This window comes from Acanthopagrus latus, chromosome 22 (genome assembly GCF_904848185.1).
Source record: "Acanthopagrus latus isolate v.2019 chromosome 22, fAcaLat1.1, whole genome shotgun sequence".
NCBI lineage: Eukaryota > Metazoa > Chordata > Actinopteri > Spariformes > Sparidae > Acanthopagrus > Acanthopagrus latus.
Genome location: NC_051060.1, coordinates 6,806,835 through 6,834,409, shown reverse-complemented (window position 1 = coordinate 6,834,409; position 27,575 = coordinate 6,806,835). Strand labels below are relative to the sequence as shown.

At 42.7% G+C, this 27,575-nt stretch overlaps 1 protein-coding gene and 1 long non-coding RNA gene across 2 annotated transcripts in view; both read right to left on the bottom strand.

Moving 5' to 3' along the window:
- Positions 1-4,351: 4,351 nt before the first annotated feature.
- clvs2 (clavesin 2) overlaps positions 4,352-27,575 on the bottom strand; it is a 34,075-nt gene continuing 10,851 nt past the window's right edge. Inside the window, exons 3-5 of the mRNA XM_037087451.1 lie at positions 8,188-8,298; positions 7,205-7,437; positions 4,352-6,004 (exon numbers count right to left, since the gene is read on the bottom strand). Of these exons, the coding sequence (XP_036943346.1) occupies positions 5,911-6,004; positions 7,205-7,437; positions 8,188-8,298 (438 nt within the window). The 3' untranslated portion in view covers positions 4,352-5,910. The remainder of the gene's footprint in view (positions 6,005-7,204; positions 7,438-8,187; positions 8,299-27,575) is intronic.
- LOC119013089 lies at positions 14,146-15,385 on the bottom strand. Its single transcript, XR_005072686.1, has 2 exons — positions 14,945-15,385; positions 14,146-14,836 (listed from the first exon to the last, which is right to left on the bottom strand). It is a non-coding gene; the product is annotated as an uncharacterized LOC119013089 (long non-coding RNA).

Here is a 27,575-nt window from a genome sequence, read left to right as displayed (position 1 = left end):
GTAGGTGAAATGGTCCTCGACTGGCTCTCAGATCTGTGTCTGAGGTGGAGACACTGTTTGACTACAGTAACATGCAGCTTGGCATAATGTAGAGTATGATTGTTAAACAAACGCATGTTCAGCAAGAACTAAAGTCACGTTGACCAATCGACTATTCAGTTCTTCTTTGGAACCCCTGGTGGATATACGCATCATTTATGTGTTATGTGGGTTGGAATCAGCACATTGTTCCATTATGATGCAGCTCCTCTAATGGTCCTACAACGAGGTCTAAACAAAAATAAATACTTAATAAATGTACTCGGGCTGTAAGCAGGCTGCCATATGTTTAAGGAGAGAGTGTTTGATTGGTAGGCTGTCACACTGCTTAGTCACCACAGGAAATATATATGTGTACATGTATTATGGGTTTTTTGGCACAAAAGCTGCTCGCGAGCCCTGCTAATGGTGGACAGCATCAAATATGTTTGAAGGGGGAAAACAGCAGACACATTCATCCTTCAGGGCTCACCGGCATGAAATTCGTTTTAATGAATGAAGGAAGTCAGAGTTAATAGAAGAGGAAGTGACCTCATGCTGCAAAATCTCAGCTGGAATGTAACTGGCTTCATATTTCATTCATTCATTCACGTCTCCCTACAGGCCGCACGCCACTGCGAGATCTTATTTTGCATGGGAGAACAACAGGACGTAGGCTCTACACTTCCTTCTTCCTGGACATGGTGTAAGGACAATCCCAGGTTTCCAGTCAAAGCCAGCAGAGAGATGAATCATTGGCGTTCACTTTTGTTGAGATGGCTGAATCAAAAATTCAGAGAAAAGGACGACCTCCTGGGCGGTCTAACGAATGTGAAGTTTTCCGTCAATACTGGGTCGAAAACAGGTTTCTGTCATGTGTTCATCAATACTTTGTTCCAAGGACAGCAGGAAAGACATAAACAACAACACGGAGAGAACATTCGAAATGCTGAATTTCTTCAAATAAAAAAACAAAAAGAACAGACTCTTGACTTCATAATTCTGTTTACAGTTCATACAACAATCTGTCACCTGCATCATAAACAAGGTATATAGCAATCTTAATAAAATACTGACAAAAGGAAAAAAACATTTAAAAATCTTAAATGTGTGGCGAGGAGCGAAGCGCCGCCCGATAAAGTATATTTGCAATAAAAATTAAAGTCTTTACTTGTGTGTTACTGTGTTTTAAGTTCCTCTACATACAATAAGTTTTACAACCGAACAAAGTCGCCTCTGGCACCGACTTCTAAGAACCTTAAAAATAACCTGCAGGACGTGTGAGATTCAGTTTTGCTATATTCAAGCAGTATACAGATGTTTATTTAATGTAAACTTTGTATCCTAACAACTGGAAGCATCTACAGTGGCTGTGTGTGTGTGTGTGTGTCTGCGTGTGTGTCTGTGTGTGTCTGTCCCTGCTTATGGTACAAATCTGTGTTTTCCTTCACAATTCCTCCCGAATAACTCGGACTGACGCTGATACAGTAAAAGCTCGACTGAATCCTGATTTCACAGCCCGTCACTGCTCGACGGCGTCTGTGTTTTTTCACTGCAAGACAATACATCGCAGTCTTTACCGAGCCGAACACTTGACGCACGCGGTCTGACCCACAGTTTCTTAAAGTCTCTCTGACGTGCACAAAACTGGCAGTTGCTGTATTTCCCCTTCAGGAAGTATCAGTGATTGCGTTCAACTGGTCTGACGAAGCAGGAGGAGGAGATGCCTGAAAATGGCTTAAACACAAATAACATCTGTCAAAAAATGACATTAATCAGAAAAGTAGTACAGTTAAAACGCCATCAGCAGTGACGCTGATAAACATTTGGATTCAAGATCATGTTCTCATGAGTGCGTTTTACTGTTAATGACCGTCACTGGCTTGCCGAGAAAACAACATTTCTGCAAAAGCTCATTTCTGTTTTTGACACATGTAAAGTTGTTTTAAACATTTTAAAATCACATTGTATGCTAGCTGCTGAGCCGACCGTTAGCGACAGTTTGCAGCAGCTAGCTGTCAATCTGGTTATACGCTGCCCCCTATCTGCTTGGAGTATGAATTCGACAGCTGGCTATCTAACATATTGCACCTTAACACTTGGTTGAAGATGGGAAAAGATTATAGCCATGTCTTAGTTTTAGATCTCGCTTGTGATTGAACTGTCAAATGTATCACTGTGTTGATCACATGAATCCGAGACCGATTCTTCAGGGTTCCTTTCTGTCAGAAGGTCAACTTTGGTCTCATATTGCAGTTTGAATTATTTTCATTGTAGAAATAAAGGGCATGTGTTCAGGATACAGTCTCGTCCAGCAGCAGTGAGGTTTCAGATCGTAGCCAGCTGAACTGAACATCATCTAACCCTCCCCTACGGTGGCTGAAATCAACACAGAAAATGTGAAAGTCCCTCACGGGAGTCTGTGATTGGTTTGTCCACCTGTAGAAACATGGCGGACGAGCTTCCACTGGAGATATAAAAAAGCTAAAGGTAACAAAATGACAGCGGCTCTTAGTTTCAGGTGATTGTACAAAATCGAAAACGTTAATTTTTGCCAATAGATCCTCCCAGATCCTACGCACCTGAAAACATCTGAACCTGGCCAAATACATGTAAGAAGCAGCCGCCTCTAACAGGAAGAAATATTGTTGAGATTTTCTTTCTTTCAGTGTATGTTTGCATGCTACTGTTGCAGCTCGACAGGTGTAGCAACAGCAACTAACGTGAGCAGGGTTTAGCAAAAGGGTCGATTATTGTGTGAACTAAGAAGTAAGCACATGGGACTTTGCTGTTATGACTAATACGAGTGAGCAACTGAACACTCATAACAGGTTTTCTGAGGACTGAAATGCCAAATTGGGGAAAAAAATACCACCGTCCCATGTGGCCGAGCGTTACGGAACAACCAGTGGGGCCCGACGGATCACGCTGAGCCTGAAGAAGGAACCGCCAGTCTAACTCTGCTCTGCACCGGGTCTGTGAGCCTCTGAGCTGTTGTGAGCAGGGTTGACATGTCGTGTACGCTGGTGTGATAGTTTAACATTCCAGCTGTCTGCTCTCGTTGCGGCCGGCCACCTCACGCTTCCTGCCTGCCGGGCCTTTTCTGTGATCCGCTCGGCTGCATGCTTGCCAGCCCGACTGGCTTTTCCTCAACCGCTCTGCCCGTCATTATGGCAGTCTCAGCCTCCTTAAAGTTCGGGGGGGGGGGTTGTCATACCTTTTTTTGCACTTCACGTCTTAAGCCCGCAGTGAGTCAGTGATTTAGTTTGACGCTTTCGGCCGGTCCCTGTTTCATATGGAGGAGTATTTTTGGGGAGTCAGTAAAGCCTGAACAACTGCAAGTGGAGCAAACAGAAATAGATAAACAAATATCGTACTGTACTTACACTGCAGCAGTAGCTCGTCTGACTGCAGAATTTAAATTAGAATCCGACTGAAAAATACTTTCTATTTAAATACTGTAATTTAAATATATGAAATAATACATTTCTGGGATGAAACAAAGATAAGACACACCTGTACAGAAAATAGGGATAAATGCTGAACCAACTTATTTCCCGGCAGTCACGCTTACATTACTACTTACTACTCAACACCTGACTGAGAATTTATTTTATCATTATCACTTTGCAAAAGGTAAATTATTGCAGTTAACCTCTGGTGGGTCTGGTGCGTTCGTGTGCTCTCAGGAAGCTCCGACATTTGAGACTCAAGTGTGCCCCTGCAGTTCTCACAAACAAGCGAAAGTGTTATTTACATTCAGTGTTTACCACCAGAACTCAACAAACGACAAATGTTGCGGGATTTTCTTTCCTCGTAAAAACATTTGCAAAGCCGCAATTTTTTACATTTTAACTGGTTTGCGCTGATGTTTGCCAGCCAGCAGTCTTGCTCTTCACTACATTAGGACTTCACAAACTGTTAAATTAAAGGCAGGAATGTGAATCACGACATGAAAAATGAAGTCTGCCTCAGCAACTGCACCCCCCATTGCATGTTTCTACGTCAGTTCAGTTAGAACTTGGTAGTATCACAGCGCGTAACACTTTACGGCACCCGCCTGAGTGGTTTTTGTGAAACTGGACCATATTTCATGAGGAAAATGTTTAATAGTTTTCCTTCTGGTGTCTCCCCAGTTGTTCTGCCTCAGCTCTGTGATTTGCAGAGTTTCCTGAAAGCACGCGACAAGTTAGCTCTGTTAGCTGACTGCTGTCACAGCAGCTTTAAACCACCGGGTGGAGGAGGTTTTCAGATCCGGAGGTCAATGACAGAGGTGGAGAGACTGAAGACGACGTTGTTGGAGGAAGCTAAGAAGAGAAAAAGAAGCAGTGACTCAGTGAGAAGCACAAGATAAATGTATATTTCAGACAGACTTTTGGTCGCTGGCGGTAGCTTCGCTGATTAAAAGACGAAGTTATTTGTCGAGTCCTGTGTTGTTGCACTTGCTTTAACGTTCGGCTGTGTTAGCTTTTGGTCAGGAACCAAGTCAGCCCAATTCTACAGAGGTTTAGCCGTTACGTGTTATCATCTCTGGTTCAGCTTGCGTTAGCTCGGTATGCTGCTAGTGTTCACAGTAATTTGAAACTGAGCCGACTTTGACTGCAGCGTGACAAAAGTGCCCGATCATGCACATTCAGTTAAATACGTCACTGGTTAGGACATGCCGGGTTTTGTTTGTTTGTGTTTTGTATGTATGAATTTCTTATTTAACGACAGATCAAAACGTTGAAATAAATAGTTGAGATGTGTGGACCTTGAGTTTAGATTATAAAGTAATACGTTAAATAGTTAAACACCAGTGTGCTAAAATAATACAGCTTAAACAGTGTGATTCTTAATAAACTGTCAAAATCATGCAAAAAGAAAAAAAGGCCAGCGCGTTTTGATGCGTCATCAAATCTTCTAATACTGGCGTGTTTGAGAGCAGATGTTGTTACTGCGCTAATGTTTCAGTAAGTAAGATTATTATTGCCAAAGACATAACAAATGTGTCACAGGAGAGGGTGGCATGTTTACCCTTCCTCTGCTTTAACAAAATTACACTTAGGCATATTCTTGATATTTATCTTAGGCCGAACAAACACTGGACGATGTGAGATGTTTTTGTATTTCCCTAATGGCAGAAGAAATAATATATTCCATGACGCACGGGTCAGAGACAGAGAGAAAAAGGCCAAAAGGAAAAAATAATAATTCAAGAGATCGACTCTCACAGTAAAGGGGGGGCGTTTGCTTTTACCAAGAGATAACCGGTGCGAGACCGAAGACGCCCATTAACCCCCAGGTAAACTCCCAGTAAACCCAGCGCCTGCCTCCCTGCCTGCCTCTCTGCCAGTTTTGTGTCCAGGAGGTTCAACAAGCTCATTATTATCATCACTTCTCCTAATCCTGAGCCGGTTTCTTCAAATCACTGTACAAAGACAGAAAAAACAAACAAAAAACAGAAATGCTGCTCGGGGAGCGTGGCCCGCAGCCCTCATCACCAGAACACTATACAACTGTAGGAAACACACACACACGTGTTCGTTCTCCTTTCCCTTGCTCCACTCCGAAGGGCTGGATTGTTCAAAGAAGTTAATTTAAAGTCATTGGAATTGGCACTTGACAAATAACTAAATAAATAAATATATCGAACAACATCAGTAGCTCTTAGGATGCCCCTTCCGCGTGAGGAAACGTCCGTCTCTGGGCTTGTTTGTCTGCCTCGTTTGAGTTCAAGAGAAACAAGAATCCGGTAGCAGAAGCAGCGTTTTTTTCTTTTCCCGGAGGAAGGTGTGTTTGTTTCAGGGCGCGCGCGTCGCTTCCAGCAGGTGCACAGGTAAGTCAGTGTGTTTTACATGTGTGTTAATATTGAGTCGGGTATGCTTCTCAGCTGTCGCCGAGCGTGTTGGTTTAGTCCAGCGAGAGCAGCGGCTGCATGTTGTCCTCCTCGCTCTTCACTTTGTCCGGTCGTTTCAGGACGCCCGGCTCCACCACAGACTGAGACCTGCAGGAGGCAGAGGACACGATCGTCAAGTGTGGGTATGTGCATTACCAGCAGATAGGAGCTTCTATGCCAGGCCTAGAGCCTACAACCGCCAATGAATGACCTGCTCGCTCTTCTTTTTCCACTCTCTCCTGAACCACTTAGACGCCAGCCTCCTGATTATTGATGCATCACGTAGCTAATGAGATTTCAAATCCAGGAACATCTACTTTATATCCATTTCTTAAGCTCCAAATTTGGAAATTATGCTAGTTGAAGTAGTTGTATGCGTTTTGCTCTTGACAAAGCCCGTTCTTTCCACTTCACCACTTGTTTTAGCTTATTTTATATGCATGAAATTTGAGTGAATAAAGAAATACAACATTATAATGAGTTAAGTGCTACAGCTACTCTCAAATAGGAGTATTTGGGGGTCAGAAAATGGCATTTTCTCGCAGTCGCCTGAACATTTCCTGTGTCCATTTTTAGCGACATTGTTATTGAATTTGAACTGAAACCATGTAAGACCATATGATGTGGACCCATTATGTTTTCCAGCTAATAGAGGCTGTTACAGGTCATCTGCAGGCGTATTTTAGCATTTATTTTTGTCAAATGTTTAACTTGGTTCTCGTAAGTCTTACTTTGACAAAGAAGAATACATCTTGGCAGGTTTCGTTACATTTGCCCCGTCTTGCATTGCAAACAGTATTTTTGCATGTAATATGCTCGTACTGTAACTTCTAACGGCATCAAACTGAATCGTCAAGTGACTCTGATTGTGACGTAGTTGTCAGATAATTCATGACTGACTTGTGATCTATCGATATGTGTTGGGGCTGACAGGCTGCTGTCTGAGCTCATATCCTTGTTTGTGTTCCACTGTCTAAATGTCTTTTGAGTGAATGAGTCAGTTGGAGTCACATGGTGGTCAGATGATTTACTGTCACAGTGAATCATACTGCACGGTGGCCTATAGGGGGGGAATGATACTCTGCGAAATGTCAAACATACTCACAGCTTTATGGCAACAAAGATACTCTGTGCCAACACTGAGCAAGACTGTGGTTGTCCCACTTTAAACAAATCATTATGATCTTACTATTGTGATAAAATGTCACACCAAGCCATGGAATCAAAGCAGAGTCAAGACATGACACCAAAAGCTGCTGTTTCAAATCCCTGCAGCATAAACATCTGCTGTAAAGCAGCTGAGCTGACCTCTTCATGGTCTTCGGGGACAGGTTTTTCTCCAGGTCTCTCTCCAGGTCTTGTACCGACAGGGTGTAGGACTCCGGACAGTAGTCGGTCTCCTCGTCGTAGGCGTGGTCCAGCAGCGTCCGCGCCCACGTGCCCATATCGTACGGCGGCATCATCCCGCCGAGCTCCGACGGCAGGATCTCAGGATGGATCAGCTGGTGGAGGCTGTTCAGGTTGTTACCGTGCATGAAGATCTGCAGAAGGACAGGATACAAACAGAGGGAGGGTTGAGATTGGCCGCATGTTGGAGGAACTCTTACAGCGTCAGATTCAGATTCCTTTCAATCTGTAGAGTAATATAGCATAAAGACTGAGAAACTTCATTTTGGACTTCTATGTCTATATGTTGCAAAATGGGTCATGACATTTTGAGAAGGGAATCTCAAAAAATTCCTTTTACATTTCATGGAAAACTGATAAATAATAATATATTCAACCGCAATTCATCACAATATAGAATAACACTGTATTTATTGAACATTTCCTCACTTGTTTTTAATTAAAAATCCTCAAACTCCTTTTAGTTTTAACATTTACATACCAAAACCGAAACCCTTTCTGGTGGAAAGTCTGCTGAAACCTGCCCTCACTGATTTTTGGCCACTTGGGGCAACGGAAACGAGGTGTGAACAGTTTGATAACTTTCACCTATTTTCACAAAGTTACAAAGCACCTTTGTCACTCTTTAGGTGTCCAACTGATGAGGGTGAGTCCAATAGTCACTCTCCTTTTAGCTCTGTTTTGGTCTCCACCATCTTTTGAGGGAAATATCAGGCTCTTTAGTTGCTCAGTTGCAGGCTTTAGTACCCAAAAATTAGCTGGAAGATATTGTAACTTCAGATGGGATTATGACTACTACTGACCCATTTTTTGTGTACATAGTCATACAGTCCATTGTTGTTCTGGAATTATTGATTATGTAATGTTTTATGTGCAATCCTCACCCTCTTTCTGGTCTTGTCTTTGAGGAAGGGTCGTATCACGGTGTAGAGAGCGTGGATGTACCAGGGCTGGTTCACAAAGTGGATTCCTCCAAATCTGGCAGGAAAACTGTCCTGTTTGAGACAGAAATAAAACAGTTAAAACAAGCAAAGGATAATCCCATCCAGTTGATCCACGTTTTTCTTTTTTGTCCTTGTGTTTAGTGTTTGAAAGGCTCAGTGAAAGGGTGCCAAAACATTCTTGATGTGATAAACAGTATTTCCTTTGAGAATTGTATATATCGACAACTGATATATTGTGCATCCTTTGTATTTTGACACACAATATGTGAATTCTGCTGCTCGGTGAGAGTTGACCAGGATTCATTCACTGACTTCAAATTTATAGCAATTTGTATCTTGAGTAAACTTGTGGATTTCTCTGGGTTAGAACATTGTTGGTCCCTCTGGGATGATGTAAGTACACAAAGCTCAAGTCCTTTTTTAAAACTTAATTGCAGAAATCTTATATATAATCACAACAGACAACAGTAGGAAACGTGGCCAAGTCACTGTCTTAAAAATAGATTCAAATTCATTGTTGCGACTGTGCATGATTTTCTTCCCCAAGGATACAGACACATTGGACTATGATTCATGAACTCTCAGTTTTTTTTTTTTTTTGGTTTTGTATCACAAATAACAAAGAGGTAGTCTCAATCAAGGGGGCTTTTTTCAGTCATCTTTGACTTCCAGCAAATGAAAAATTACCTCTGTGGCTTTCCTGTCCCATTTCATTAGATTAGTTTCGTAAATGGGCTCTAATCTCATAGTGAGTAGGAAATGGTCCGGTCTATTTTGGAGTCGCTGCAGCACAACGCCTGAGGGAAATGAGTCCTTGTTCGTTGAGGTTAGCGTGTGGAGTCTGGGCCTGAAACGGACTTTCCTAGAACGCTGGACACAATTATGATAATTACACTCTGCTCTGTGTGTGTGTGTGTGTGTGTGTGTGTGTGTGTGAGTCATAATTTGGCTGTGGTCCAGCAGTATGGTGAAATCATATTCTGACATAACAGAGCTGGCTGTTGAAAATGGCTCGGGGCAGACGTTTACATAAAAGCTGTTAGCAGTGTGTGGGAGAGGGCGAGACAGTGAGAGTCTCTGTGGTCAGGCCAGGTTTGTAAATTAGGGTTTGACCCGCATGAGTCACAAAGACCAAAGTCACAGCCTGCGGTTTAGCTACGCTTGCAGGGATGTCGGCTGCCGTACTGTCGGCTTTAAGCAAGATACTGTATCTGGACATCTCTGGCTAAATTCACACTCAATTTTATGTTAATACTCACGATTCCAGGAGGATTTTGGTGACCTGAACTTATAGCTTACACTTCTGTTACCTTCTGAGGGGTCATTTGTAAAATATGGCCAGAATTCAAAGGTAGCCCCAAAAATAAATAGGGGGCAGCATTTTTTGCTAGCTATCCTTGGCTGTAGATAGCTAATCAGCTCATGGCTCAGTTAGCTGTGGAGCCAGCTGCATCAGATTTTTCCTGGTCTGGGACTTCAGATGAAAGGGAAAGTCACAGCGAGGCCCTGCTCAACAAGGCCACAACCTTTAAGATCGATGGAGTTCAGGAATATAGGGAGATACAGTAAGGAGGTGATTTACAGAAGGTCAGGCGTCACAAACTCACTTGCACACATCTCCCAGCTGAAACTGTGTGGGCTGTCAGACCATCACCTCTTGAGGTACAAAGTAGTATTATGAGACGGACTGGGGCAAACTGGTTAGCATGTATGTAGTATGTGCAACAGAGTACAGTATGTAGACGTTTCTACACATTCTGTTGAAATTGTAAATAAAAATTCTGGGCCTAATGTTACAAGTGTCCCCTTTAGCAAACACTTGGCAGCATGACATGTTCAAAAAACTGTATTTCAGGGTTTCATCTTAAGGCTAATTTATGCTGCCTTGATGTTAAGTGATAGCTATAGCCACATACTTCCATGTGTACTTTACATTACCATCCACCATAACAAAACAAAAATGTATATGAAACCATGTGAGGGACTCCAGTTACTGAAAGAGGTGCAAAATATTGACCATCAGCAGGTTTCCAAATTTGCAGCAACAAAGAGGCTTATTTTTGGTGAGAACACGTTCAGACAGCCCCTCCTCCTCTGACTCCGAGCCTCTGGCCTGCCCTCCGCCCGGACAGACATTTTCACTTTGATGAAGGGACCCGCTGCATTAAACATGAAACACTGGAAATGGAATATGAGCTGCGGGGGGGTTTGACTTGCTCTCACCAAAGTGATGTCTGAGGGAGATTGATACGAGGCAAAGGAGATCCAAGAGGGAATGAAAGACGTATAGGCGAGGTGGAGGGGAGAGGAGAGCGGCTTTGAAATGATCTTTGGACAGCATCGTTTTGTTGTTTTATTACAGTACAGATGAAAAAGTGCAGGATTCTCGGAGAGAAATCTTCCAATGATAAGATAACTGATCAATGTTTCAGAAGAAGAAAGGCTAATAACACTTTTAAGATGAGAAGTAACGCAGATGGTTTGGAGTGTGTGCAATGAAAAGAATTGAGTCCAATGCATATATTAATTCAATATTTATATTCTCGCTGGCTAAAGAGCAGATAAATCCCCGCGAAGTACTAAAGTCATGTTTGGCATCATATTATTCAGATCTTTGTGATGACTTCTCTATTACTACACCATTAAACGAATAGTCAGCCCAATAATCCAGTTAATGTCAGTAAGAGGTAGAAAACAAACCACAAACACCAAATATGATATGGATCTGTTGGACGATCATGAAGGAAATAAAGCTGCGGAATCATTAATTGATATTTGATGATATCATCAGCAATCTGACACTGACAGGCTGGACGCATTCAAACTAATCTTGTAAATTATTACTCTGCCAGTTACACTCTCTATAATTCAGTAAATCATTGTAAAAAAAAAAAAAATGTCTGAATTTTCCATGGCACAACATGAAATCTTCAAACTTCAGACCAACAGTCATGAAGCCCAAAGTTGTTCACTTGATGATATAAAATAGCAAATCCTTACAAACCAGAACATTTTTGGTCAGAAAATTGATCCTGAAGCTGTTATGTTAACCTAAAAGTCACATAATGTTGCTTTAAGTGTCGTTTGGTCAGTAATGTCAGTTTTAATGCAGCGTTGATATTGATGTGTTTTGTTGCAACTTGACATTACCAAACGACAACCTTTCATAAAGACATCATAGCAGGCCTGATAATTCAACTGAAATTAACTATCTAGCTTTATGTGGCAATATCACATTCAACTTTTATTTGTGGCTGGAGTCAAAAACTGGGTCATGAATAATTTTCTTCAACTGTACATAAGTGGCACACTTTGGACTTGATTCCGGTCTGGTTACTGTCGCTCCCTGTAGTCAAACTGTCATGTCAGTAACACATCTTCAGATAAAATGTTACCGCTACTTCTGATCCACCACTGGATCAGATCTTTTATTTTGCACAATTTGGTTCATGGCTGTATATTTAAAAATAAATGCTGCCAATACATTATCTCTTCTCTTCTTGCTGCCAATGTTTTAGTCTCATTAAATTATTGTTTTTTGGATGTATCGTTATAGTTCTCGACAGATTTCTAGTCGCTTTGGTTTTAGGTTTGATCTGGGTTGTTTATTTTTAGAATAAATCATTTGACCTAATTTCTTTCTTTTTTTTCCTTCCATTTCATTCATGCTTTTATGACTGCATTTCTATTTAGCTCTGACTCGGAGCTCATGTTGTGCTCTTCCTTTGCAGTCAACTGCATTCGTCTTTAGTTTATTGTTAATGTAACCAGGACTCTCAAACTGCCTCAAACAGGACCTTCATTCAAAAAGTTTATTTAATGGACAAGAGAGATTTTGAATGGCATTATACAGCAAAAAACCAAACATGAGTAACAGTTAGAGGTTTAAGATGACAGCATGTGTTAATAATTTGACATTAATTGTGCAGAAACCTCATGGAAATCCTGTGTTAGAGGGGATCAGGTTTGACACCTGTGGTGAGGTCTAGTCGGTAAGTAAACAGCACAAATATTCATTAAACATAAACAGCCGGCTCCAGAATGCAAACGCTCAAAACTGCTTCGGCTTTGTCTTTTATGCTTTTGTTGTTTGAGGGAACAAACGAGCGACCGATTTATTTTTGGCCTCTCGCTGCTGCGGGTCGCTGCCGAGCGCGTTCGGCCGCGGCGAAAGGTTGAGGAGAATCGAAGCCGGCGGGACAAAAGTCTGTCAACGTCGACAGGACGACACGTGGAACTGAAGAGTCTTTTTTTTTTTTCTCCAAACAACACAATGGCTTTTAAATACAGACACATTGTGTTTCCTCAGAATCTCCTTTAAAGCCCTCTGTCGCCTCATCCGTCACCCCCCCCTCCTGGGAGCTTGTGGCTTCACTGAAGAGGATAAACACATTAGAAATGATTTTCTCTCCATAGCTCGGCTTGCTGGAGAGAAACTGCGCCCACCTCCTGCTTTGTGACACCGAGGCAAGCCAGCAGATTTTCCCTCTAAATCTGACCCGGAGCCATAACGTGCTAAATGCAGTGAAGAGGCTGCCAATCTCGTTGGTGATGGTCTTCTTCTTCTTCTTTTTTTTAAACTGCAGTAATGGATCAAAATGAATCTGCTTTATTTTATCAGAGTGAAGCGGGAAATGTTTAGCTTTTGTTTTAAAAAAAAAAGGCGGAATAAGAACTGCTTTTCAGAAGTAGATTACAACACCAGTAGTTTCACTTCTTCAATTGTGTTCACAGTGAAAGTAATCATTAAAAGATTACAACATTAAGACTAAAATACAAGTGTTGGACCTTGATTCACCAGGTGATTTTCCAACCTGTTGAATATTTCTACAAACAAACAATCAAACGTAAGTTTAATTTTTTTCAAATTTAAGGTCTGTTTTGGTTTAGCAACAAGAATAGACTTGCCAAAAAGCAACCCAGGCTTTATTTGTGAATGTGTAGGAGTCAAACCTTCATGTAAAAGCATAATCACGACAAAAGAGGCACTTTTAAGATTTACCATATTTTCATTTTCGGCTCAAACTCATTTTCAGTGGGAGTGCTATGGGCAAATTAGCGATAGCATCAAAATGTTTATATTTTACTAAAAAAGGGCTCGACACAACCTGAAACTTTGCTCCACCGTCATGGCAACTGAGAAGTATCGATCTCCGAACGCAACGTAACATGGACGAAAGTTGCCAGACATTCATATTTAAAAAAGCTGAAAACAGAGAATTTGACTTTTTCTTGTAAGTTACCCAAAACGTTGAAGCCGTTGTCAAAACAGCTGGCGACTGATTTGGCATTGACAGCTAATCCATTTGTCGCCATGGCTCCAATTTACACACACACACACACACACACACACACACACACACACACACACACACACACACACACACACACACACACACACACACTCAGTTTAATAAGCAGGTATGACTCGCCCAGCACCGAGCCGCATGTGAGCCCAGCATGGTGCTGCCTTCACGTCATGTAGGAGTTAACCTTGTTTACCAGTTTCTGACTTATAAATCCAATTCATGTCCGAGACCTGGGAATCCTTTTGTCCCTAAATAATGTGGTTCATTATCTAGATGGTTAAAAAGAATAAATAATGCAGTTTAATGATTTATATATCTTTTAATAACTTAAAGGAAGTGTGGTTTTTAATCTGCAGATGTTTTTTTTTTTCCCTCCCTATTTTCTGCTTCCAGAGGCATTTTCCAAGCTGTTCTTACTAAAGTAAAACTGCAGTGATTTATAGCCCCCTGCAGCAGGACACACACACACACACACACACACACACACACACACACACACACACACACACACACACACACACACACACACACACACACATTTGGATGCGTAGAGGTATTAAATATGGGTAACAATTTGACAAAAGTTTTGATTAAATGATACAGGAAATAATGCGTCTTGCAATGAAGAAGAGCTTCAGAAGTGTTTGACATATAAACGCATAATTTGAATTAAAATGTCAAAAACAATTTTTTTGACTCTTACATGTGCATGACAAACTCAAACAGCTGTCGCTCAATAATAACTATTAACCATTATGTAAATTCAACTCAGCAGCAGAATTACAGACTTGACTTTCTCGTGTGTGACAGCTTTCCCCAACACTTTTGTCCCACGTGACCTGAACACAGCATCAGTGTTCTTATCATATGTTGTTGGTGTGCTGCTGTTACGAAACCTCACAGATCCGGAGGGCACACACACACACACACACACACGCAGACAGGCTGCCACTAACACTGAGGGTTAAACACTGAGAGTCTGTTGACACACACACACACAGTCACACACACACTGAGCGGACACGACATGTGACGTGTCCCCGCGACGGCTGGAGCAAAGAACAGATGAAGTCAGCCAATCGGAGACCACAGCTGCTTCTTTACTGAAATGTCTGTCGGGTGGGATAAAAAGCTGCGCTCTGGCTACTCTGAGCCCCCGAGAAGATCCTGGATGTGTCCTTTAACAGATAACCGAAAACACACAGTACAAGCTTTGCTCCGAGCAGCTTTCATATTTCGACTCCAGTATCAGCGGACTGCTGAATCAGGATCAGAACGGGCTGCAGAGGACAAAATAAAGAGTGTTTTAAAACCAAAACTGATAAAGCAACAGGAGGTGAAGCGTGTTAAATAGTGAGCTTTGGAGGTGCTGGCAGGCAAATCTTTACCTCTGGACCGAGCCAGGCTAACCTCCATGTTCCTGCATGTTTCCAGTCTTTGCGCTAAGCGAAGCTGACCAGCAACTGGCTGGTGTGGGTTTTTTTCTATTTCAGTTATTTTATAACCAGGTACATAAATGTCACACACCAGTGACTATGACGTCATCACACAGACTGAACCCTCAGCACCTCCATCTGTGAATCACTTCCCTACAGAGGGCCTCGGGTATCGAGGGCTTCAGCTATGAGGAATAAAAGAAACCTGCAGGCATCAGGCGGCTGAAAGGAAAAGCAAAAACTCTTTGCCTGATGCAGGTGACCTAGTTGACAGGGGACTTTTGATGGCCACTCAACCAGGTTGCATAATGCTCACAATTACTTTCAGCAAGAAAGAACAAAGACAGCAAAGAAATTTCAACTAGGGCCTGGACAGAGTTTCTCACAACAGAATCAGAACGAAACGTCTGACCTGGGTGTGACATGCCCCTCCCCTCTTAAACCTTCACAAGAGGGCGTGGTCGCACCCTGATTGGCTGGGAGGGGAACGCTTCAAGCTGCTCTCGCTCAATTATCATTAGGAGCCAGTCTCCACACCTGCAACAGGTGATCTGAATCCACTGCAATCAATACAAAGGGTTATTCAGATGGAGGGTGGAGAGAGAAATTGAGGAATTTGGAAAAATTAAAAAAGTCATAAACAAGTTAGATCAGACTAAGAAAAAAATGTCTTGACTGGCCCCTCAGGGCTTCAGTATTTATCTTACAACCAAACATTTGATAAAATAAAATCGTGAACACATTTTTTTTGCAACATATAGAGTAAAGAATGAACCATTCGGCTGGGATCAATCTCGAGTTAAAGCGCAACAGGAAACAGGAAGAAGAAGACAAAGATGAGTGCAACGTCTGTCAGGATCACAGCAAAGACGGCCCTCATGTGAAGAGGAAGACAGAGGGAAGCTGTTCCGTCTGTGATGTATGAAGTGTTTGTCACAGCCGAACCTGCTGAAGCTCTAACATCAGGTCGTCCGGAGATTCAACCTGTGATTCACAGGCTGCTCATTTATTATTCAACTTATCAAATGGGAGCTGTGACAGCAGCACGGGGCGGGATGGAAACAGGTGACGGGAACCAGATCCACATCGGCCCCTCGGCGAGCCTTCATCATCCTTCCCCGGTCGCAGATCTGGTGGAAACTCTTTGGTACGGGGGCCCTGAGAGGCAAATTGGAAAAAAATCGTTTTCGCCTGCCATAAAGTTCATACTGTGGAGGGAATTGAATTGAATATAACTGCTACAGAAGCCCGGCGAGGCAAGTTTAATGTCCCTTTTTCCTCAGTTGATACTTGGAGCTACACCATTTGTTTTGATTATTCTTTGCAGGCAGTATGTGTGAGTGCACTACTTATTCACACAACATTTGTGTTCTTGCAAAACATTTTATCTGTAACTGTCTCTCCAACCTCCTCATTAACCTGCTTTCACAGATGGAAAAAAAAAAAAAAAGACTTAAAACTTACAGCGGATCACAAAAATTTCCTCCTACTTTGGATAAAACACAAGGTCTGGTGAAAGTGTTCTAGATTTTCCTAGTTTTTTTATATGTTAAAAATGGACAAAGGTGATACAAAAAAAATATATATAAAAAAAAATTACTTGCTAGGTGTAAAAAGATAAGTCCATGAAACTTCCTCTCCCCTGATTTGTGATTTTTACGAGACTGGGCCTCAAACACTGCAAACCGAACTTCCAGCTTTTGGTTTGAGGAAATCTCTAACATCCTGGATTTTGGTTTTGGAGTTTCGGAGGGAGTCGATCAGCACTCCACCGGCACGCAGCTGACGTTACAGCAGCTGACATGCGTCGTCTCCTGCTCTATATGTGTCAGGGTGCCGTGGTCATACATCTCTCTCTCTGTCAGGGTTTTTTCAGTCGTTCTCCAGCACATCAGGTTGATGAGCTCCCTCCACTCTGCTCTGTTCCTGTCACTTCCCATCCGCCGAGAGATGAGTAAACCGTGTCCTCCAGTGGAAAAAAAAAAAAAAAACATGGAGGGAAAACAGTGAACAGTGAAAAAAAAGAAGCAGACATCCATTTGAGTGCTTTTTTCTCGTGCGGGACGTAAAGTGTAGCCTGGAGTGATGACATTGTTTCGCTGCCGGCTTGTTCCTTTAAAAGGCCACCTCTGAAGAGGAGCCTCTGACTGGAGTTAATGCTGGGCGGTAAATCAGCGGTGAATCTAAGCGCGTGTGACAGGAAGCGGAGAGCGGAGCCGCTTCGCTCGCCTCCACGGGTCGAACATTTTTAACCATGAGTCACTTCTCGTCAGGAGAAATCCCTAAAAAATGTCAAAGGCGAACCGGCTCGTCACCCAGCCCTCCTCTTCCTCTTCCTCTTCCTCTTCCTCCTGCTGCCACTTCAATACGTTTCCACCTCTGCCCACACTCCTGAACCTTCTCAACAGCCGGACCTATTTCTTTTCTCTCCATCGTCACGCTCAAATCACTCATCCCGATTGTCCCTCCAAATATCATTTCAATCATATTTTTTCTGAAACCTAAGCTTACATTTTTTGGGCTTCCATGTGAGGTGCTAAAAAAAACACCACAACGGTTCCAAGGGATGAGCTGTGCCTTAAAACACTCCCCCTCCCCCAACGAAGTGTCATTTATCTGTCTTCTCCTCTGGCACTGTAATCATGGCAATAAAAGTGAAGTGAAGGGAAGACTCGCGGACAGAAATCTTTCCATCTGATGAACAACAAAGCTGTGCAGACAATGAGAGAATGCGCCAACGTTTCCCATCCACGCTGGACTTTCCTGAGCGCTGAAACGAGCCGCCCTGCGTGTGGGGTGCTCTACGGGTGCACCTCCGTCAGTCACCTGAGCGGGCTGCCGGCAGGTCAAGTCTTTGGAAACACACCAGAGCGATGCAACTCTGCAGAAATGACACATTCACTCTCACACACACTGAAACAAATACATTAACTGCTGTATCCTTATCGTTCCAAAGTACAACATATATCTGAGTTCAAATGTGATTATTTCCTATCTATTCGTGAGATATCGAAGAATATGGTAAGAAAAACTAAAGGGGAATAAAGAATAAGACGTACTAGACAAACTATGTTAATGCTGGTATCAAAGTGTGTTGACAAGCATAGAGGTCTATATAACAAAAGGAACAGTGGCAATAAAAACAGCTATCTTTACTAAAATGATTGCCATCACCGCTGCACTACTGTATGTACTGGCGGGGTCATGGTTCTCCAAGTCCATGATTCAGTTCCACTCTTGATTCAAACATCACTGTCATTGTTCACCTGGGTGTGTAAAGATCAACAGCTCATCGGTTTGATGTCCTAACAACTCTGATTTACCCTTCTGAATTCTTCCTCATATAGATCGGGGTTATTTTGAAACAAGAGCTACGATTCGATCCAGGTGGATTTTTGCAGGTTGGCGTTAGGGAAGTTCAAACAGTGTTCACCAAAAAATACAACCGTTCGGGGATTCAAGAGTAAACAACAGAAGATGGAAATCCAGCTTTAGTGTAGAGTTAACCCTCATCCCAAACAGTTCAGTGAAGATAATAAACCCAACATCTCTGGTGCTGTATCGTCTCAGTGCACACACAGTAAGTGCCCGTGAGTTCTGGTAAGCTAGATGTTGCATCTGTTTTGCCTCTGTGCACCAATGAAGTTGCTATTCTTGAGCCACGGCGTTGAATAATGGCCACAGAGTTTGTTGAGTAACGAACCCAAAAAAAATATATTGTTGTCACGTTGACATTGACCACCAAATTCCGGTCAGCTCATCGTCGAGTCCAAGTCGGTGTTTATGCCAAATTTGAAGAAATGCGTCAGACTGTCGGAGGTGCAGGGATACCTTGCAGATCCTGCTTTTGATCTTGATGATTGAAATTGAAAGCTCCTTGGTATGGATCTTTGATTTTGAATCAAAACCGTGAAGCCCTGACTCCGAACCATCTCTATTCTTACCTTATGATGGGGATAACACCACACTAACCAGCAGCATATGCCCTTTACTCTCATTATAATCTGTCAGTGTAGTGATGCTCCTCCTCCTGGCTCAACCCAATGTATCACAGCCTTCAAGACCTCCATCTTATGAACTCACCTACAACACCATAAATGCAAAAAAGGGACTGCAGTAAAGCTGGTTCACACTGGGACAGGAAAGCTAATGACGGAGGAGCAACGAGCACAAACGTCTTGGCCGCCATCGCCATCCAACCTCATTTAAATATTTAAACACTGCCAGGTGCGCATAATCGGACCAGTCGGAGCACAGAGCGGATTACAAGGAAGAGATGTGTCAGCACGCATAGACTGAAGGAAATGAACAGCAACAGATGCCAAAAAAATCACACGTTCATCATTACATTAAAATAAAAGTAATGCGAGCGTAACCCCGTCGGGGACACTCCTGACTGCAGCTGTCTTCCCTTCCTGCATCGGAGAACTGCAGGTCTCTCACACATAAGAGGGGGACTGTACAGTTTCTTTTCCTGCCAGAGACTCACACTGAGAGTGAAGGTCACACCAATTAAACTGCAGCGTCTGCAGGCTAATGTAACACTGGCAACTCCACTCAGGAGCTGAGAGAGGGAACGAAGCAGAGAGATGAAACTTCTCTCCAGCACAGAGATCAAACATGTATCTAAATATATGTGTGTGTGTGTGTGTGTGTGTGTGTGTGTGTGTGTGTGTGTGTGTGTGTGTGTGAGTGCACGTGTGTGTACTTAATATATTTTTTTTCATTTCAGCTGCCTGTGGAGTGTTTTGCTCGACCTGAGAGGGCGTTTACAGCACTGTCTGATGGTGAACTTTGAATTCAAACTGAGCGTTCAGCGGAGTGTCCTCCACACCGGCGCTTTCAGGTATGTTCTGTGATTGTTAAAGGATAAGTTCACCCGAAAAATGTAAATTCAGCCATCATCTAGTGAGCGTTGTAACATTCTCCTGAGCACCTAAAGGAGGCCTGAAACATGGCCCACACAAGCACTTAAACACAAATGCAAACGCCTGGTCCGGCTAGCACAGACGCATCCACCAGCGCCATTAATATGCCGATGCATTCGGACATATTCAGCCAGAGCGTCATCAAACTGGGAAGCAGTGGTTGTTTTTTTTAAAGCAGATCGCAAATCAGGACAGGTTTTTTTGGTTGTTTCATGCACCGCTCTGCCTGCAGCTCCTGCTCAATTGTATGGTTTTCCATACAGGATTTCCAGGTGACGTGCTCCAGAGCTCATAAAGCCGTGGAATCGATTTCATGTAGCTTCAAGCGCCTGCGCTCGCGTGTTAGCGTAACCAACCGAGAAAACGAACGGAACAAAACAGAAAATGGTGATTAGAAGCCAACAGTGCAGCCAAACAGGCAACTGTGGTTCGAGTCGCACAGCTGGGTGTTTTTAAGGAGACTTGCGAACATTTCCAGCATTTCTTTGGTGACAAAATCTTGTGTTTTTAAGGAGTCGTGGAGACATCGCTATCCATGTTTGGGGTGTCAGGACCTGCGATACGTTCATAGCGACTAAAACTGGCTATTTTCCACCAGAAGCTGGTGCATATCCATCTGTGATCTTGGCGATCAAAACAGATGCAGATATTAAGTTTTCCTAACCCTAACCAAGTGATTTTTTTGTGCCTCAACCTAACCAGAGCATGAGCACAGTGTTGTGACGAGAGATACATCGAAAATTTAACCAGGAAGTGAAGTTGCAACACAAACATCCAGTTCTAATCTGTGGCTTTGCAGAAACTTCCCCACCTGACACTGATTATGGTGATCGGGTTGGGAGACATTTCATGTTTTTTCCCAGTCCCCATCTACTTCAGTTGTTCGGGAGAATGCTACGCTGCTGATTTGTGGACTACGAATCTTCACCCGACTTTCTATCCCTTTCCATGTACTGGATTAAATGTTTTTTTTTTTTATTTGTGAACTGTTCCTTTAAGAAGGATTACGTTTTAAGATGTATCTGTCTGCTAGCACATTGTCTCAAAAACTAGTTCAAATGTCTCTCAGCGAATGACAAACCTCCCCCCCCCCTTTTTCTTGCAGCTTGTCTCAGCTCTGCCAGGTTTGCCGGCCCTCTGTCAGTGTGTTCATCCTTGTGTGCGTTGTGCCGCAGTTGACCTGAGAGTCCAGATTGTGGGCCGGAGCTCAACGGATCTTGTCCTCCCGCCAAACGCACAGCGGGAGGCGGGAAGGAGAGAGACGCAGCGACGGATGACCCTCTCTGCTCCGTCACTGCGTCATGATTCCTGAAGCCTGATAATACGGCAAGTCAAGCGAGCCTCTGATTTATTCCAATTCTCCTTCTTCTTTTTCGAGTGTTTGAACAAATGCTGTTGTTTTCTGGCGACGACGCTTCCAACTAAACAAACAAAATTCAGAGAAAAAGCAGGACGTTGGCAGGGAATGTCGGCTGCTGGCAACGTCTTTTTGAACAGGCTTCAGAACCTCGTATCAGTCAAACGTAGCGTAATCCATTTTATTGAAGCGGGAGAGAGACTCTTCCAGCTGCAGTCTTGAGATAAAGGAAATGGTGTCAATCAATACCGCGGTGTTCGTGAAGACGAAACCTGGTCGTCCACAACAAACCCGTCTTGTTTTCTGTTTACAGACCGCTATCTGCAGGTGAACCCGGAGCAGGGCCGAACTAAGCGACTGCTCAGGGCCCCAATCAAAAAAAACTTTTTTAAATTATTTTTTTTTACATATCAAATATATTAAACACGAGACATGAATGAATGAATGAATAATTCAAGGCAAGATGATTCTGATCTGATGATAAACATACCTGCCTACAACTGCTGTGTCTGCCAGCGTTTGAGTCACGTGCATAAACATAGACACTGCATCAAATTCAACCGTTTTTTTTTTAAGAGTCAGCCGAATCAAATTCTGCTCATGGACCCCCAAAAGGCTTGGGCCCGCACTGACCGGGAGGAAATCTTATGTAAGGAGGAGGAATTTGTTTAATGAAACACGTTGAAAAACGAACACGTCCGCCGCCCGCGGAGATACAGTGGGCCAGAGTGTGCTTCATGTGTTTCCTGCAGACGCTGTTGGCACAATTTTTCTCAGGAGCCCCAGTTATTCTGGAGGTGTCTGTGTGTTACATAACGACGCCGATGCAGAGTAAACCCACAGAGGATCCACTGACTGGAGCTGTACTACTGTATATGTTAATGTGGTCTGAATATCAGCGGATACTCGGGATGCACTCGTATTCAAAGTGAACTGAATAATCGGTGACAGCAAGGAATTGTGGGATGGTGTTTGGCCGAAACCCAAAGACGTTAAATCTTAAAAGGATTTACGGCAAAGAAAATGAGCAACTCATCACAGGAGACGCTTCAGCACGCCGTGTTTTGACAATTTGGCATGTGAGCTGATTTAAATAATTCAGTGGGTGTTATTATCATTAGTAGTTTAATTTCGGAAAGCATGACGTAAACTATATGTGACCACCGTCACTTTTAAATGTAACTTCAGTGAGAGGGTAGGATTGTGGTGTTACCCACACGTTACCACTGCTCCCAGTAGACCTCACTGTGCAATAAAAACTGCATCCATGACCCTGTTTCTCATTTTGGTTTGCTCTAACTAACTGGGCTATTTTCATACCCAAAGTTATTATTTATTAACAACAATATGCTGCCCACACTGTTTATAATTGCACTGCTTATATTTGTACATATTATGTGCATACAAGTCTGTTTCTAGTCCTGGCCTTTTTATTATAACATTATGTTTTTTACTATGATCATTGCGTATTGTTATATTGAACAGTCCTTTGGCTGCTGTGACACACAAATTTTTATAATAATTACTAATAAAGGCATTCTGATTCTCATTCTGATGTTTACGTCAACACACAACACTGTTATTTTGTTACGAGATCTGGGATTTGTAGTTACAATAGTGGTGTAGCCAAACTGCTCAAAGTGGTTGTGCCGACTGTCTATATGTGAAAAACTGTAAATAAATAAATAAAAAATGAAAAAACACGTAAATGTGCAAAGACAGAAAGGTCTTAATGTAGAGGTCTCTATTTAAATCCAGCAACAGGATTTTGTACTGAGTCATTTTTTTTTTATTTTTTTTTTCACTCCTGGTCATCGCACAGTTAATTATACATCACACATTTACACATCACATTGTGAATTTACAGTGTCTTCTGGTTTGCCCAGCGGCCGCCTGCGAGCGTCTTTGGGAGTCTTTGGGAGATGAAGAGAATGTGTTTCGCACACGCACACAAACAGGCGGACGCGCAACAAAAGGGAGCCCATCTGGAGGAGAGGGCAGAGCAGATAGCGCGGCAGTCCGACACGTTGCTGTGGCAACGTGGCGAGGGCGGGATGTGGCGGGGAGGGAGCCGGGGAAGGGCGGAGGAAGGAGGAGGAGGAGCGCGTGGGGTGGGGGGGGGTACAATGGAGCACATTGAGGCATCTTAAAAATGAAAATGAAAAAAAAACAAAAAACGGGGAGAAGATTCTGGAGGATTTCTGTCGCCACGTCTTCGAGCAACGATGTTGCTGCGGACACATTTTCTCGCGATGACTGCGATTATTTCTGATTATTGAGGTCGTTTTTAAACCAAAAAAAAGATTAAAAATCAGAAGCTGACTCTGTCTCTGCTGACTGACGACGGAGTGACTGAACTGAAGGGGGGGGGGGGGGGGGGAAAAGGGGGACGGGGGGGATGAAGATGGCATTGAAGGAGAGAGAGAGGGGGAGGGTAAAGAAAACAAAAGTGAAAGGGGTGGGGAGGCCAGAGGGGACAAGGGAGAGGAGGAGGAGGAGGAGGAGGGTGAAGACAGAAAAGACGTCCATGATATGGATTCTCTTTAAATCAATGTTTCAGGAGGAAGACGACACTGTGGCTACGATCAATGAGCCCTGCTCCTTTGTTACTTCAGACTTTGTTGAAGTGGAAGTCTAAGAAAAGGTCAGGACGTCAGATGAAAGCACATTACATTATCACAAGACAAGGGACGACGCATTAATTGAGTCTGTGCTGTACACCGGGTGGACCACTGTGACGAGCCTCCTGCCTTGGATGCACAATAAAGTTGTAAAGTTGAAGTTTGATAAGAATTGGAACGCGGAACGAGAAGCTGCCGACTATTCAGCTCTCCTCTGTGCACGACTAGGCCAACTTCCTTATCCTTTATATTGGCGTCAATTAAAAAAAAAATGCATAAAAGTTCATTTTCGCACTCTTTGTTAGGAAGTCATGATTGCACAAACAAAGCCGACTTTGTGACTATGGAGAGCCGCTCTTCTTAGAAATAAGATGGAGTTGCGGCCTTGAGCTAATAAGCAGAAAGTGTGGCGTGTTGAGAGTCTGTGGAGCTCTGTGTCGATGGCGGCGGCCGACCTGCAGCGAGACGCTTGTCTGTAAAAGTTAACTTCAAACTACAGACGATTTTATATAGTCTACGTCTTACACTCGACAGAATAGAAACACATTTTAATAACCAGACTGCACTTCGCTCCGTCCATTACGCCAAGGTTGAATCTTATGCATACATTGACCTGCTGTATTTGTACTCAGCAGCTGTGTCTCTGAACAGGTACAGCCTGTTTAGAGACACATTTGCTGGTACGAATATCCAGTTTTTGACCTTTCAATTAGCCGGTACTAATCATCAGTGTTAAATACATTTACATTTAGTACAACAGGATGTCTTTTGGCACCGTTGTGGCGTTTTTCCACCAGTCAACCCATGTGAGCCATGTGATTTGTCTTTCTCTATTCACTACAGTGTAACATTTTTCCAGGACGGTCTCATGGTTTTGATGAGCTCATTTGATTTTGTCTGCGATGTGGATCTGAGATGCTGCCCAATTTTGCATTTAGGTGCTTTAGGCTTCCCCCCGATCATAGAAGTTATCTTGTTGTGCTTTTTTTTTTAACCCTGTATAATGAATTTCAACTTTGAATAGATAATTAAAGCCAAACAAAGTCACCGTAATGTAAAACAAGGCTTCAGAATTGGTTCTCCTCGATTGACCTTCAATAAATGTTTCAGCATGATACATCCAAGTCTCCTCAACCCTCCTCAGAAACAAGGAGACCTCAAGAATCAAAAATGCCCAATTGGTGCATTCACGTTTTAGAGGTTGAATGTTTCACAGGTCTGAATCTTCTGACAGACCTTCAGACGAACCTCCCCTTACTGGGCATGAATTCCGTTTTAGTACACGGTGATAATTATACCTGACTCTGGGCCGAAACCCAAACAGAACCAAACAGAAAGCGGACACAATCACTGGCAGCAGCTCCAACACTCCAACAGTCTGGGTCAGAAAGAGACCAGCGATACATTTTGTCTGCACTTCTCAAAAATGTTTTAATGACACACCAGAGCTGAAAGTTCAAACACGTCGACGCACAGACCTGCAATCCACAACAAAACCACGGAACTGAACTCGGCTACATTAGACTTAATGTGATTCGACCGGCTCTCGGATCCCAGACACATGAATAATGCATTTATGTAGCCTTGCTTTACATTACAGTGACTCGGTTCGGCTTTAATTATCCAATCAAGGTTGAACTTCATTATACTGCTGTTCAAAAAAAAAAAGAGCACAGCGAGACAGCTCCTGTTATCAGCCCAGTAGGGAGCCCCCATATGATGGACTTTCAAACGAGCATGTGAACGCATCATTAGACAAAATCCCAGATCTGCATCACGGGCAAAATCAAATGAGCTGATTTCTGGGTCAAGGCTGATGTAACAACATTAGTTCAGACCGATGCAGGTGACACAGACGACACGCTGACTCTACTGAGTGTCAGCTGTACAGTCAGTGGAGCGTCAGAGGTCGAGGACGGCTCGTTCACTCCTGACTGGCAGGTATTTGATCTGAGGTCAGACGGTGTCAGGCTGTGACAGACCGCTGTAATGAGGTGATTCACATCTCTGATCTCCAGAGACAAGAGGAGGCAGCTCAGGAAGCAGCTCAGGTCCACATCTGGCACGTCCACACAGATGTTTGTTTACAATCATCTAAATACTGTAAATATAACAAAAAAATACAAAAAAACAGAAGGATAACAAAAAGGTTTCTATTGTTTTAATGATCATTTTAATGTCTTTTAAAGCTGTTCTATAACTCACCTTCATGGTTCATATCGTGCAACATTTTGAGCTTGTCGAATATAAACATATCGGGCTGAATTTAAAGACAGGTTAACTGTGCGATCCAGTCCAGTGGCATTAAGGAATGACAAAAACATAAAAAGAAGAAAACTAAAGAAAGAAAAGAAAGATCTTTAGTTCTGGTTGATTAAAAAATATTCAGGAGGAAACTAATTGTGTGTGTGTGGTGTGGTCTGGTTTGAGCGATGTGCAAAGTAAGTGCCATTTTCTTTTTTACTATTGAACAAATTATGATGAATTAGGAGAGTTCATGTTCCATGAAATGGCTCCATAAAACACTGAAACGCTCTGGTGTGAAAGGCTGTTTCACTTCGATGTGGTTTGACAACTTTTTCTTAAAAGCCCGAAAATGAAAGCAAGGTATTCTAAATCATTATCATTCCCATTTTTTAGTATGACTTATTCATTTTTTAAAGCGATGAATTTTAGAATTTTGTCTTAGACAATGAAAGATTCTCTATTTGTTATTTTCCCCTCATCTTTGACAGTGTTTGTGAAAGTAAATGCTGCACTCTGGTCCTTTTTTTAATGAATTACTCCTCTTGTACAAAATGATGAATACATTTTTCAATAAGTTTTATTGTGTTAAGAAGAAGGGCTGCACCTTATTGGAAAATATTGACATTGCGATATTTGTTTCCTGCAATATACTATGATACGATATGAAAAAGTACAGATGTTTTCACCTGATGACTTGAATAGCTGTATTTTGCATCCTGTAATCAGCAGCTCGTCATGCTGGGGATGGTTAAAAATCAAAAGTTCCATATTTAATATTTAAGGTAAATGTTGAAGCTTTACTGATCGATCACAACCTTTGTGACTCACTTGAATTTCTCTCGATTTCCCTCTCTGCTCCTAGCAGACAAAAACCAGGGCTCATCTCTACTTGAATCATGTATAACTCAACTGTGATTTTAAAAGTTTACTTTACTTTGGAAAAGCCAGGAAACTGTTAACCTTAGAATTACAGACTGAAATGGACTTTACATCTAAGTTGCACAAGCTAATTTTAAATTATTAGTCCTGGTAATTTTGAGGGAAATTGGGTTCCTCGATTTTGTTAAAGTCACTTTGTAAAAGCTGCAATATAAAAGGGGCTCTGTGGATCTTCTGTGCTGTGCTGGGACTCCATTTCTAAACCAACGTTAGCCACTGTTGCTCTCTGTTAGCAGCTCTGAGACGAAGCGCGTGAGAACCTGCATTAAGTCCCATCCTTTGGACTGTTTTGGAAAATCCGACCTGAGTCCATCACAAAGAAATCCACAGTCCAGCGGCACCAAAACAGCTTCAGCAAATCATCCACAGGCTTGTAAAAGCAAACAAGAGAGACGGGGGAGGTCTCGCTTTTCACATCACGTTACAATCTGCTCATACGTGGACATAAAACCTGCGAATTGCTGCAAAATCTTACACCGGACTCCTACAAA